The sequence below is a fragment of the Rhinopithecus roxellana genome, chromosome 19, assembly GCF_007565055.1.
Source record: "Rhinopithecus roxellana isolate Shanxi Qingling chromosome 19, ASM756505v1, whole genome shotgun sequence".
NCBI classification, from domain to species: Eukaryota; Metazoa; Chordata; class Mammalia; order Primates; family Cercopithecidae; genus Rhinopithecus; species Rhinopithecus roxellana.
The window spans coordinates 25,110,013-25,124,853 of record NC_044567.1 but is presented as its reverse complement, the minus strand read 5'-3'; the positions used below and the strand labels follow the sequence as shown (position 1 = coordinate 25,124,853).

Below are 14,841 nucleotides of genomic sequence, written 5' to 3'. Positions count from 1 at the left end.
GGGATTACAGGCACCCGCCACGTCACCTCGCTAATTTTTGTATTTTTAGTGGAGACGGGGGCTTCACCATGTTGGTCAGACTGGTCTCGAACTCCTGACCTCAGGTGATCCACCCACCTCCTCCCAAAGTGCTGGGATTATAGGCGTGACCCACCTTGCCCAGCCAGGATCCTTTTATATTTACATAATTCCTCTACTAGAAAAGCCTTGCATTTCACTTGCTAATTTACTAGAAAGATAAAAATACATAGATTGTTTTTGTTTTTTGTTTTTTGTTTTTTTTTGAGACAGAGTCTTGCTCTGTCGCCCAGGCTGGAGTGCAGTGGCCGGATCTCAGCTCACTGCAAGCTCCGCCTCCCGGGTTCCCACCATTCTCCTGCCTCAGCCTCCCGAGTAGCTGGGACTACAGGCGCCCGCCACCACGCCCGGCTAGTTTTTTGTACTTTTTAGTAGAGACGGGGTTTCACGGTGTTAGCCAGGATGGTCTCGATCTCCTGACCTCATGATCCGCCCATCTCGGCCTCCCAAAGTGCTGGGATTACAGGCTTGAGCCACCACGCCCGGCCCATAGATTGTAAAAATACATAGGTACATAAAAACACTTAGATTGCCTGATAAATAGTAAGCACTCATAAGTGATAGCTTTTATTGTTATCTTTGTTATTATAAAGAATGATAGCTTCATCTCAAAATTCTACACACTTTTTTTTTGTGTTTTTTTTTTGTTTTTGTTTTTTTTTGAGACGGAGTCTCGCTCTGTCACCCAGGCTGGAGTGCAGTGGTGTGATCTCCACTCACTGCAAGCTCCGCCTCCCGGATTCACGCCATTCTCCTGCCTCAGCCTCCTGAGTAGCTGGGACTACAGGCGCCCACCACCGCACCCGGCTAATTTTTGTATTTTCAGTAGAGCGGGGTTTCACTGTGTTAGACCACAGGGTGGTCTTGATCTCCCGACCTCGTGATCTGCCCGTCTCGGCCTCCCAATGTGCTGGGATTACAGGCGTGAGCCACCGCGCCCGGCCTTTGTTTTTTTTTGAGACAAAGTCTGGCTCTGTCGCCCAGGCTGGAGTGCAGTGGCGCGATCTCGGCTAACTGCAACCTCCGCCTCCCGGGTTCACACCATTCTCCTGTCTCAACCTCCCAAGTAGCTGGAATTACAGGCGCCTGCCACCACGCCCGGCTAATTTTTTGTATTTTTAGTAGAAACGGGGTTTCACCGTGTTCGCCAGGATGGTCTCGATCTCCTGACCTCGTGATCCGCCTGTCTCGGCCTCCCAAAGTGCTGGGATTACAGGCGTGAGCCACCACGCCCGGCCAATTCTACACACTTAGAATGTGATTTCTAGCTGTAGATTCATAACTGAATTATGACAAAGGAATTTGGAATTGTTGGGGAGATCATTTAAATGTGATTTTACTTGCATGAAAACACTTTTCATATCCAACAGAACTTTAAAAAATCGAGCTGAAGAGCTTTCCTCTTTTATAGCATGTCTCAATAAAGCTAATTACTTGGGGGAAAAAATCAAGCTGATCGTTAGTGTAGCAGTCATCAAACAATATCGGTAAGAAAAGCAGGTCACAGGCCGGGCGCCATGGCTCAAGCCTGTAATCCCAGCACTTTGGGAGGCCGAGACGGGCGGATCACAAGGTCAGGAGATCGAGACCATCCTGGCTAACACGGTGAAACCCCGTCACTACTAAAAAATACAAAAAAAAAAACTAGCCGGGTGAGGTGGCGGGTGCCTGTAGTCCCAGCTACTCGGGAGGCTAAGGCGGGAGAATGGCGTGAACTCGGAAGGCGGCGCTTGCAGTGAGCTGAGATCCGGCCACTGCACTCCAGCCTGGGCAACAGAGCAAGACTCAGTCTCAAAAAAAAAAAAAAAAAAAAAAAGAGAATATACAAAGTACAAGGCACTGTTTTCATTTTCGAATCTGTTTCATCACACTGATATATCTCTGTGTTTCTAATTTGTAATTCAAACTTTATTTTACCCTAGGCTAAAAGAACCACACACCATGTCCAGAAGTCAGAAGTTTCTCATCTGGCTTTCTGATCTGTAAGAATTTTAATTTCTTAAGATGCAAGTTATTGCTTCAGCTATTAAATACTACTGTTACAATTTAGTGCAAGCTTTCCACATGTAATTTGTAGCAACGACAAATTGAGTACCTGCTATGTAAAATGTGTATGAATCATTTAGAAATATCTTAATTACTAATCACAAAACCTTAGGAAGAATCTTGAGAGATAATCTCGTCCAACTTCATGAGAAAACTGAGCCACCATATACCCAGTTAAATTATCTACTTGGGGTTGTCTAGCTAGTTAGTAGCAGAACTAGGTTAAATAACCATTCCCTTTTGCTTACTTGCTGTTTCCACCAAGCATGGTGAAAAGACATGTAGCAACACCATATATATAAAAGTGTATGTTGCCTACAGCACGTTTCTCAGAAAACTCTGCTCTGCACCAAGACTTAACAGCAGAAAGGAAATCCCACCTATAGAGTGGATATCAACTTTAAAGAAAATGCCTTAATTTAGACATGTTGAGTTTAATTTTAGTAAAAATCACAAAATAATTGTATTATATTTTGCTTTAAGATGGAACCTTGAATGCTTAAATATTTTAATAGTCCCAAATCACAACTTTTTATTATTTAATGCCTTTTTCTTTTCTTATTTATTTATTATTATTTTTTAATTATTTTTTTTTTTTTTTGAGACGGAGTCTTGCTCTGTCGTCCAGGGAGTGTAGTGGTGTGATCTTGGCCCACCGCTTCCCAGGTTCAAGTGATTCTTCTGCCTCAGCTTCCCGAGTAGCTGGAACCATAGGCACCTGCCACCATGCCTGGCTAATTTTTGTATTTTTTAGTAGAGACGAGGTTTCATCATGTTGGCCAGGTTGGTTTCGAACTCCTGGCCTCAAGTGATCTGCCCACCTCAGCGTCCCAAAGTGCTGGGATGAGCCACCGCATCCAGCCTTAATGCCTTTTTCAAAGAGTCCTAAACAATTAGTTTTATCTTTTCTCTGTGTCAGTGTTTATTCTTTTTTGCTTTATTCTCGATTTAAGCTCTAGTTTTTCAAGGATGCCTTTTTTTTTGTGCTCATGTAAAACCAGGATGCATTTTTTTTCTTTTTTCAACCCTATTAACTGACAAGATGCATTTTTAATTTGTGTTAAAAGCACATGATTTCTAGTTTCTGTTATTTAATCATTCTAATAGACATAACAGAAAAGAAATAATGTCTTTCCAGTGCAGTGAATTCCTATCTTGCTCAAAAGATTTGTATTTTGAAAGTTCACTTATCAGTGAGTTACTTGGAACAAAAAAATGTTTTTTTCCCTAGACATAGGATAGTGTAATTAATGGACATAATGCTTCTAACATAGCTTACAAAATACTAATCCATTGTGTAATGAACTATGATGTTATAGAAATTGACCTGCATTTGTTGACTTATTTTGACTTGGAAAGTTAGGAACACATATTAATAGTAAGAAAGGAGGGCCGGGCGCGGTGGCTCAAGCCTGTAATCCCAGCACTTTGGGAGGCCGAGACGGGCGGATCACAAGGTCAGGAGATCGAGACCATCCTGGCTAACACGGTGAAACCCCGTCTCTACTAAAAATACAAAAAAACTAGCCGGGCGAGGTGGCGGGCTCCTGTAGTCCCAGCTACTCGGGAGGCTGAGGCAGGAGAATGGCGTGAACCCAGGAGGCGGAGCTTGCAGTGAGCTGAGATCCGGCCACTGCACTCCAGTCCGGGCGACAGAGCGAGACTCCGCCTCAAAAAAAAAAAAAAAAAAAAAAGTAAGAAAGGAAAGCCAGCTCTTTCTCCTTCTTCAGCAGTGAAAATGAGACAGCCTCTTTTCCATTGAGCTGTGTCAATGAGAATGGGTCTCTGACAAATCTGGTAGCAGTAAGGAGTAGAAAGGAGGTTCTGGTTGTCCACCGACCAGCAACCTGCAATGAAAGGAGATCCAGCAATTAAGACATAAATTAATTCACAACAGCCATTATTACTTGAGACCATTTCTTTTATTGCTGAAGCATTGGGATTAAATTAAACTAGGAATTACTAAATTCTAAATTGACTAAATTAGGACTAAGGACTAAATTCCTAAATCATTTATGCTTTTTCTTTTCTAGCTTACTAATGAGGAAAGCTTTGTTTGACCACCTAACTGCTCGAGGCATTCAAGTAAGTTTCTGGAATGATGCATTTTGGAAGCAGCATAGCTCACCAGTTTAACACAAATATAAAGGGCAAGAACTTTTAACTGACTTAGTTTGGCCCTTGACTCTGATACTGCTGCTTTACTGATCCACAAATGAGGACCTTAAGCTCTTCCTATATAGTTAGCAATAAAGCATTGGCATTTCTGGATCTAGATTCCTCTTATGTGCAGAATAGCTGATGTCAGAGGGGTGGGCCAGTGTTTGTGTGTGTGTGTGTGTGTATTTTTTTTTTTCTTTTTTTTTTTTTGAGATGGAGTCTCGCTGTGTCACCCAGGCTAGAGTGCAGTGGTGCAGTCTTGACTCACTGCAACCTCCACCTCCCAGGTTCAAGCGATTCTCATGCCTCAGCCTACTAAGTAGCTGGGATTATAGGCACGCACCACCACACCTGGCTAATTTTTGTATTTTTAGTAGAGCCTGGGTTTTGCCACTTTGGCCAGGCTGATCTCGAACTCCTGACCTCAGATGATCCACCCACCTTGACCTCCCAAAGTGCTGGAATTACAGGCGTGAGCCCCTGTGCTCAGCCAGGAGAGTGTATATTTAATAAGCACTGTGAATTTTTTTTTAACACCCCTCATTCCTGTAAGGAACAAAGTGGAATTTTAAAAAAGGATCTAATGATTTATTTAAATGATAGCTTTAAAAGGTTATTTCTAAATGTACCAAGATTGTAGTGGATAAATACTGTTATAAAAATAATTTTCTATTTTAACATTTCTTCTCATACTTCTCACACTTCTAATTTTCAGGTGTATATTTGGGTATTAAATGAAGAACAAGAATACAAAAGAGCTTTTGATTTGGGAGCAACTGGGGTGATGACAGACTATCCAACAAAGCTTAAGGATTTTTTACATAACTTTTCAGCATAGAAAAAGAGGTACTTAGAAGTATTGAAGGAAAAAATGAAGACCTAAGAAAAATAATTTCATCATCATTTCCCTAAGCCATTTCCAGAATGGTAAAAGGTTTAATCAGTTTTTATTACCTCATTTTTAAGCCTGTATGAGAATGTAGAAACTATATATTATATGTATATTTATTTTAAATAATATTGTATATTTTATGTTTATAAATTGTTTAGAAAGATAATTGGTTATGAGATGTAAGTTTTAATTTCTTTTAATTTCATTTTAGTTTCTAGATCTTACACAGAAATCTTGATTAATAATATACACAGAAATGTACATACTACATCATCTACAGAAATCTTGATCAATAATCTAGAAACTAGGTTATCTAGGTTATTGATCAAGATTTCTATAGATGATGTAGTGTTCTATTATAAGTAATTCTGGAATCAAAGACTATTGGATACATTTGGCACTGGGCTGAGTGGGGTGGCACACGCCTGTAATCCCAGCACTTTGGAAGACTGAGGCAGGCAGATCATCTGAAGTCAGGAGTTTAAGACCAGCCTGGCCAACATGGCAAAACCCCATCTCTCCCAAAAATACAAAAATTAGCCAGCCGTGGTGGTACACGTCTGTCATCCCAGCAGCTCTTAAGGCTGAGGCACAAGAATTGCTTGAACCTGGGAGGCAGAGGCCAAGATAGCACCACTGCACTCCAGCCTGGGAGAGAGAGTGAGACTCTGTCGCAAAAAAAAAAAAAAAAAAAAAAAAAAATGGCAGTAGCCTTCACTGGAATACAATCAGTTAGTTAGTAAAAGAATTTTTTTTTTTTTGACATGGAGTCTTCCTCTGTTGCCGAGGCTGGAGTGCAGTGGCACTATCTTGGCTCACTGCAACCTCTGCCTCCCAGGTTCCAGCTATTCTCCTGCCTCTGCCTCCTGAGTAGCTGGGATTACAGGTGCCCACTACCACGCCCAGCTAATTTGTGTATTTTTAGTAGAGACAGGGTTTTGCCATGTTGGCCAGACTGGTCTCGAACTCCTGAGCTCAGGTGATCCACCCACCTCGGCCTTTCAGAGTGCTGGGATTATAGGTGTGAACTACTGCGTCTGGCCAGTAAAAGAAATTTTGAAGGCCACTGCAGCTATTTGTTAGTGTCTTGTTATTTCTAGGTGCATCTTAGTTAAAGGGGAAAAATAAAATGGGAAAAGCTTGGAAATCAGTGATGTGTAGTTATCTGGCAAGTTATACATAATTAGCAGCAGTCAGGCTCAAGAAAATAAAAGTTGATTAGTTGATCAGAAATAAAATCTGTAGAGTGAATTAGATTTCTGAGTTGATGTTGTTAATGGAACATTCTATTTGAGACCTTTATTCAGATGTGTAACAATTCTACCATGTCCATTTTTTTAAGCATTAAAAATGAACTTATCAGTTGTAAATTAAGACAAGATCCAAATAGTTCTATTTTTGTGTTTCCTCTAAAAAAAATATAAGATTTTCACTTTTGGCATTGACTAACTGAGCCTACATCTAGATTTTAAATACCATCTTGAATCCTAATAATTATAGTAAACTGATGAAAGTGCATATGATTGTTCCTAACACTTATGAAACCCCATAAAGATGTTCCTGATCTTTAAAATTCATTAATCTGAGTACTAAGTAGAAACAGAATTTTCCAAAGCATTAGACATCGCTTTCTCGGTTTATCTGAAGTGACTTCGTGTACATCTGTTTCTAATATATTTGACTAATTTTCATGATCTCAGATTGTGAGGTAAATGTAATCTGGAATAATAAGTGTCTTTTACCTAGATTACGTCTCTCATTTGGAGTTTGGCAATGAAACAACTATGAAGAATGACCGTACTCTCCCATCTGTCCCTGGATGACATAAATATCATTTGCTTTGTTGTTTAAACTGAAATAAATTTTCCAAGAACAAAGTAAGGGTTCTTCTTTTTTTTTTTTTTTTCAGTTTTAATTCCAAATATGCTTTATAGATTTTTTTTTGCAGAATTTAATGAGGTGATGCTTTAATCGTATGAATAATAAATGCACCTGAGATTTCGCTCTAGTAAAAATAAAAGAAAATATGGAAACACTTTTATGGTAAGAAAGTTACTTCTTGGCATTTGAACAAATAACTTGGGCAGATAATCCATTGAATCAGCCATTTTCGATTTCACTTATTGTAACTTATGGTTATAGCTGCTAGGGATCATTTTGATCATCTTTGATGGCATTATTTTTGTTATTTCTCCTTTCTAAATTTTGCTTTGTTATGATTCAGAGGAGATCATGTTAAAGGGCCAGCTTATATTTTATGTAAACCAGTAGAAGATAAAGTACCCAACAAGGTAAAGATGTTTGGAAAATAATGTTTCAAAAGTTTGGTGATTTTATTGTCAAGGTGACTTTAATTTTCTTAATAAAAACATAGTAATTTCTAACAAGGAAGTTGATCATTCAGTTAACATCTGAATTCTGCTTTCTGATAGGGGCATCATGTTTGTTTGTTTGTTTTTAGAGACACAGGCACCATGCTCACGCCTGTCATCTCAGCACTTTGGGAGGCTGAAGTGGGCGGATCACCTGAGGTCAGAAGTTTGAGATCAGCCTGACCAACATGGAGAAACCCTGTCTCTTCTAAAAATACAAAATTAGCCAGGCGTGGTGGCACATGCCTGTAATCCCAGCTACTCAGGAGGCTGAAGCAGGAAAATCACTTGAAACTGGGAGGCAGAGGTTGCAGTGAGCCAAGATCATGCCATTATACTCCAGCCTGGGCAACAAGAGTGAAGCTCCATCTCAAAAAAAAAAAACAAAAAAAGAGAGACAGGGTTTTGCTCTGCCACCCCGGCTGGAGTGCAGTCGCTCAGTCTCTGCTCATTGTAGCCCCAATCTCCCTGGCTCCAGTGATCCTCCTACCTCAGCCACCTCAGCCTCCTAAATAGCTGCCACTACAGGAGTACACCACCACACCCTGCTAATTTTTGTATTTTTTGTAAAGACGGGGTTGCGCCATGTTGCCCATGGCTCAAGCAATCTGCCCACCTTGGCCTCCCAAAGTGCTGGGATTACAGGCACAAGCAAATGTGCCCGGCCTCAGAATTTCTTAAAGCTCTAATTTCTGGCAAGGGTCAGTTCTAGAAATTGAGGAGTGGGGCAGGACTATAGGGAGTCATCTCATGGCCACACTGTGAAGAAAGAATGGCTGTGATGGGTTGAGAAAACAGAACATAAATCATAAATCATAGTATGCTCCAGTATGGGAAACCATTAACATATAATATAATCAATAATTTTGCCTAGAGTTATGCAACATGGTGACCCCAGAAAGAATCCATTGAAAAAAAATCAAAAGAGATTCTGCAATAGATAAGAGTGACAAGTCAAGGGTGGCCATGAATGCCAGGTTGAAGAGTTTGTTCTAAACTGAAAGTCATAAAGCTCAAGTAGATGGCTAAACTTGAGGCAATAAAAACAAGAACCAAAACTGCTAGGCAATAATACGACATAATTATTTCAGTCCCAAAAGAAAAATGTAAAGAACAGTCTGCAACCAGGCCCCAAAACAAAAGCAGAACTAAAGAAGTCAGATGCAAGCGTCAGAGAGGAAATCAAAATGCTGGGAGCATACTAAGACATTTTCTGTGCCTCATTTAGATAGCATTGAAAAATTAATGTTTGGAAAGTTGATCATCCTATAATCTGAAAGAAAAATACAGGTCTAGAGCAGAGAACAGTCCAGAAACCAGGTCAGAAGTCTAAACAGATTCATACAAATCTAAATTGCCATTAGATTGCATAAAACTTAATTTGGTGGCCAGGTGCAGTGGCTCATGTCTGTAATCCCAGCACTTTGGGAGGCCGAGGCAGGGAGATAACTTGAGGCCAGGAGTTCAAGAGCAGCCTGGCCAACATGGCAAAACCCCGTCTCTACTGAAAAAAAAAAAAAAAATTAGCCAGGTGTGGTGGAGCACACCTGTACTCCCAACTACTCAGGATTACACGAGAATTGAGACACAAGAATTGCTTGAACCCTGGAGGCGGAAGTTGCAGTGAGTTGAGATGGCACTGCTGCACTCCAGCCTGGGCAATAGAGTGAGACTCCGTCTCAAAAAGTGAAAAAAGGCCAGGCGTGGTGGCTCACTCCTGTAATCCCAGCATTTTGGGAGGCTGAGGTCAGGAGATGGAGACCATCCCAGCTAACACAGCAAAACTCCGTCTCTACTAAAAATACAAAAAAGTAGCCAGCCGAGGTGGCATGTGCCTGTAGTCCCAGCTACTTGGGAGGCTGAGACAGAATCACTGGAACCCAGGAGGTGGAGATTGCAGTGAGCCAAGATGACGCTGCTGCACTGCAGCCTGGGTGACAGAGCAAGGCTCTGTCTCGAGAGAAAGAAAGAAAGAAAGAGAGAGAGAGAGAGAGAGAGAGAGAGAGAGGGAGAGAGAGAGAGAGAGAGAGAGAGAGAGAGAGAAGGAGGGAAGGAAGGAAGGAAAAGAAAGAAAGAGAAAAAGAAAAGAAAGAAAGAAAGAGAGAGAGAGACATGGTAACATAAGTAGGAAAAGTAGGAAAACAATAAATCTATGTGTCTCTGTAAAGGAAAAATTAGGCCAGGCGCAGTGGCTCACGTCTGTAATCCCAGCACTTTGGGAGGCCAAGACAGGTGGATCATCTGAGGTCAGGAGTTCGAGGCCAGGTTGACCAACATGGTGAAACCCTGTCTGTACTAAACATATAAAAATTATCAGGGCATCGTGGTGGGCGCCTGTAATCCCAGCTACTCTGGAGGCTAGGTAGGAGAATCACTTGAACCTGGGAAGCGGAGGTTGCAGTGAGCCAAGACCATGCCATTGCACTCCAGCCTGGGCAACAAGAGCGAAACTCCATCTCAATAAATAAAAATTTAAAAAGGGAAAAAATGGCCGGGCGCGGTGGCTCAAGCCTGTAATCCCAGCACTTTGGGAGGCCGAGACGGGCGGATCACGAGGTCAGGAGATCAAGACCATCCTGGCTAACATGGTGAAACCCCGTCTCTACTAAAAAATACAAAAAACTAGCCGGGCGAGGTGGCGGGCGCCTGTAGTCCCAGCTACTCGGGAGGCTGAGGCAGGAGAATGGCGTAAACCCGGGAGGCGGAGCTTGTAGTGAGCTGAGATCTGGCCACTGCACTCCAGCCTGGGCGACAGAGCGAGACTCCGTTTCAAAAAAAAAAATAAATAAAAAAATAAAAAAAATAAAAAGGGAAAAAATAATAAGAGCTGGTGACTGGATAAGCTTAAAAGAAGAAGGGAAAGTCACAAAGCTGCAAAAAAAAAAAAAAAAACTGGGGAACTGGAGAGGGGAAACAATGTGGTGGTGAAGATGATGAATGTGGGTGCACTTGAGTTTGAAAGAGCAAAAAGAAGTTTGAGTGGCTATGCTTTAGACATATTAGTCCTTGGATGAAAGGCTAAATCTGGAGGAATAGATTTAGGAATTTCCTGTACTTCATAGGTATGAATTTGCAAAGTTGCTCTTTAGAGGTGATATTAGTTGCTTCTCAGTATTCTACTTACAATTTGAATAGTACCATGCCACCAGATGCCTAGGTTGTGAATAGCGTGGGTTCATACCCTAGTGAGATGGAATGATAATGTACAACATAACAAATGATCTCACTTATGCCTTTTTCTTTCAAAAGTAGAGAGCTCTATCAAAACAGACACAATTTTTTTTACTTTTATTTTTTGAAATGGAGTCTTACTCTGTCTCCGAGGCTGGAGTGCAATGGTGCGATCTTGGCTCACTGCAACTTCTGCTCCTGCATTCAAGCGATTCTCTTGCTTCAGACTCCCAAGTAGCTGGGACTACAGGCACACACCACCACACCTGGCTAATTTTTATACTTTTAGTGGAGATGCGCTTTCACCATGTTGGCCAGGCTGGTCTCGAACTCTTGACCTCAAGTGATGCACCTGCCTCAGACTCCCAAAGTGCTGAGATCACAGGCATGAACTACCGCGCCCAGCCAAAACAGGCATAATTTTAACTCATCGCATTATTTATGAAAAGAATACAAGTACATTAGTCTTGTTTGTTGAGTGGTTTTAAAATTTAGTTTTTTAAAGTCTTAAAATAACAAAGCAGGTCCTGGATAGCCTCTCCCAGGCAAGAGGAGGCTAAGCAGGTATAGCAGGTTACCCATTCTCACTTTGATGAGAGCTGCTCCATTTTTTTCTGTTTCGTATATGAGTTCCACATAAAACTGATTTGAAATAGGAAATTTCTGCAAAAAAAAAAACAAAAACTTTTTTGCATTTATAATCTTTGATCTAAGATTTTTCCCCTCTGGACTTTACAACCTCCTTCTCTCCCCTCCTCTTCCTCTCTTTCTTCTTCCCTCCCTTCCTTCCTTGATAACTCACTCTAAGCCTTTAAAAAATTTAGTCAGTTCCCTTAATGGTTTATGATTTATTTATTTTTTTTTCTGGTCAGAAACTTCTCAAGAACAACCAATGGGTGGGGAAGGAGAGGTGAGAGACAGGCATAGGATATGAACAGCTAATTCACAAGTGTCAATGGCCAAGAAACATGAAAAATATTTAACCACCCTCATAATAAAAGACTTAAAAATGAAATGATAGGCCGGGCGCGGTGGCTCAAGCCTGTAATCCCAGCACTTTGGGAGGCCGAGACGGGTGGATCATGAGGTCAGGAGATCGAGACCATCCTGGCTAACACGGTGAAACCCCGTCTCTACTAAAAAATCCAAAAAACTAGCCGGGTGAGGTGGCGGGCGCCTGTGGTCCCAGCTACTCGGGAGGCTGAAGCAGGAGAATGGCGTGAACCCGGGAGGCAGAGCTTACAGTGAGCTGAGATCTGGCCACTGCACTCTAGCCTGGGTGACAGAGCAAGACTCCGTCTCAAAAAAAAAAAAATATTAAATGATAATATGATACCAATTCCCGACTCTCAGGTAGGCAAGAATGAAGGTGTTGGTGAGAGCACAGGAGAACAAGCACTCATAAACTGTTGGTAGGAATATAAATCGACAGAGCTCACCCCTCTACCCCCCCCCCTTTTTTTTTAAGACAGAGTCTTGCTCTGTTGCCCAGACTGAAGTGCAGTGGCACGATCACAGCTCACTGCAACCTGTGCCTCCTGGAATCAAACAATCCTTCCACCTCAGACCCACAAGTAGCTGGGACTACAGGTATGTACCACCATGACGGCTAATTTTTGTGGGGTTTTTTTTGTTTGTTTGTTTTTGTTTTTGTTTTTGTAGAGACAGAGTTTTGCTATGTTGCCCAGGCTGGTCTTAAACTCCTGGGCTCAAGCCATCTGCCCACCTCAGCCTCACAAAGTGTTGGGATTATAGGTGTGAGCTACAACACCCGGCCTTGGCAGAACACTTACAGGATAAATTTGACAGTACCTTCAAATACATCCTTTCATCAGAAATTCCAGTGCTAGGAATAATATTCCAAGAAAAAAATAAAATGAGTGTCCAAAGATACATAAGCAGAGTGAAAAATTGGAAACAACCCAAATATACAACATTAAAGGACTGGTGAGGCCAGGCATGGTGGGTCACACCTGTAATCCCAGCACTTTGGGAGGCCGAGGCGGGCAAATCACTTGAGGCCAGGAGTTCCAGACCAGCCAACAGACCAGCCAACATGGTAAAACCCCATCTCTACTAAACATACAGAAACAATGTAGATGGGTGTGGTGGTACGGGCCTGTAGTCCCAGCTCCTTGGGAGACTGAGGCATGAGAATCGCTTGAACCTCTGAGAGGCGGAGGTTGCAGTGAGCCAAGATCACACCAGTGCACTCCAGCCTGGATGACAGAATGAGACTTCATCTCAAACAAAACAAAACAAAACAAAACAAAAAACAGTGAGGGAGGCCGGGCATGGTGGCTCATGCCTGTAATCCCAGCACTTTGGGAGGCCAAGGCAGGTGGATCATGAGGTCAGGAGATGAAGACCAGCCTGGTCAACATAGTGAAACCCTGTCTCTACTGAAAATACAAAACAAAAAAATTACCTGTGCGTGGTGGTGGGCTCCTGTAGTCCCAGCTACTTGGGAGGCTGAGGCAGGAGAATTGCTTGAACCTAGGAGGTGGAGGTTGCAGTGAGCCGAGATCACGCCACTGCCCTCCAGCCTGGGCAACACAGCGAGGCTCTGTCTCAAAACAAACAAACAAAAAACAGAAACAGAACAGTGAGAGAGGCAGTGCATTCCATTCCAAGGCATCTGTGAGCCCACAGAGCAGACACCATGAGAAAAGCTCACACTCCCCAGTTGAAAAAATTTATGAACAAGAAATTATCGTTGAAATTAAATGGTGGCAGACATGTCCAAGAAATATTGTGGAGATTTGATCCCTTTATGAATCTTGTGAGATGAATGTGTGGAGATGGCGACTAGTGGGCAACAGAACAATAATGGAATGGTGGTAATATGAGGAAATGGTATCATGTTAGAAGCCTTGGAATGAGTAAAAATAATGGCTGTTCAGCAGGAAAACCCATGCCCTCTCTCCACAGGGCCTGTTTTACTATGATGTAAAAATTAGGTCACGTACATTTTCACATTAGACATTTTGTTAAATAAACTTTCATAATAGTCAACAACAACAACAACAAACCCCAAAAACAAGGGACTGGTTAAATAAATTGTGACAGATCCTTATAAAATATGACTGTTCTATATCTACTGATATGAGAATATTAAGTGTAAACACTAAGCCACAAAATTGTGTATTGTGTAAATAAAAAATATTCATCTTAAAGGTCTGAAATGCTATCTGCCAGTGTTAATAGTGTTTTTTCAAAATTGCGGTAAGAAGGCTCACGCCTGTAATTCCAGCAATTTGGGAGGCTGAGGTGGGTGGATCACCTGAGGTCAGGAGTTTGAGACCAGCCTGGCCAACGTGGTGAAATGCTGTGTTTACGAAAATACAAGAATTAGCCGGGCATGATGGTGGGTGCCTGTAGTCCCAGCTACTTGGGAGGCTGAGGTGGGAGAATCGCTTGAACCCAGGAGGCGAAGTTTGCAGTGAGCGGAGATTGCGCCACTGCACTCCAACATAGGCAACAGAGCAAGACTCTCTCTCTCAAAAAAATAAATATATAAATACAGAAATAAATATGATGAAATCATTCAACTCAGTTGTGATTTCACAAGTCATCAACAAAAGAGTTGATCATTGAAATTAAGAGAAAAAGCTGAAGGAAGAGTTCAGAAGGAAAAAGAATGACCCAGAAAGTCAAGTTTAAGATATGTCCAAGGGAGAGGTGTGGTCTGAGAAACAGAAGCAAGGGAGAGTACGTCTTCAACCCCATGAGAACAGAACCTAAGAGAAAAGGTAGGCTGGGCGTGGTGGCTCAAGCCTGTAATCCCAGCACTTTGAAAGGATGAAGTGGGTGGATCATTTGAGGTCAGGAGTTCGAGACCAGCCTGACCAACATGGTGAAACCTGGTCTCTACTGAAAATACAAAAAATTAGCTGGGTGTGGTGGTGCATATCTGTAATCCCAGCTTCTTGGGAGGCTGCAGCACGAGAATTGCTTGAACTCAGGAGGTTGCAGTGAGCTGAGATCGTGCCACTGCACTCCAGCCTGGGCAACAGAGCAAGACTCCATCTCAAAAAAAGAAAGAAAGAAGCTGATTATCATCAGTGCCCAAGATAGAATACTGAGATCAAAGAAGGCGAGGGCCAGAAAAGGGATAACTGC

The 14,841-nt window shown here is 42.1% G+C and overlaps 1 protein-coding gene and 1 pseudogene across 2 annotated transcripts in view; both read left to right on the top strand.

The window, feature by feature from the left end:
* The window catches only part of GDPD1 (glycerophosphodiester phosphodiesterase domain containing 1), a 58,243-nt gene extending 51,190 nt beyond the window's left edge, over nucleotides 1–7,053 (top strand). Inside the window, exons 8-10 of one of the 2 annotated variants that reach the window (XM_010376821.2) lie at nucleotides 2,001–2,060; nucleotides 4,158–4,178; nucleotides 6,198–7,053. In XM_010376821.2, the coding sequence (XP_010375123.2) occupies nucleotides 2,001–2,060; nucleotides 4,158–4,178; nucleotides 6,198–6,276 (160 nt within the window). In that variant the 3' untranslated portion in view covers nucleotides 6,277–7,053. Of the gene's footprint in view, nucleotides 1–2,000; nucleotides 2,061–4,157; nucleotides 4,210–4,999; nucleotides 5,850–6,197 lie in introns of those variants that run through there. The other variant, XM_010376820.2, reaches the window with a different exon arrangement.
* Nucleotides 7,054–13,381: 6,328 nt separating this feature from the next.
* LOC115894825 lies at nucleotides 13,382–13,601 on the top strand (annotated as a pseudogene).
* The last annotated feature ends 1,240 nt before the right edge of the window (nucleotides 13,602–14,841 follow it).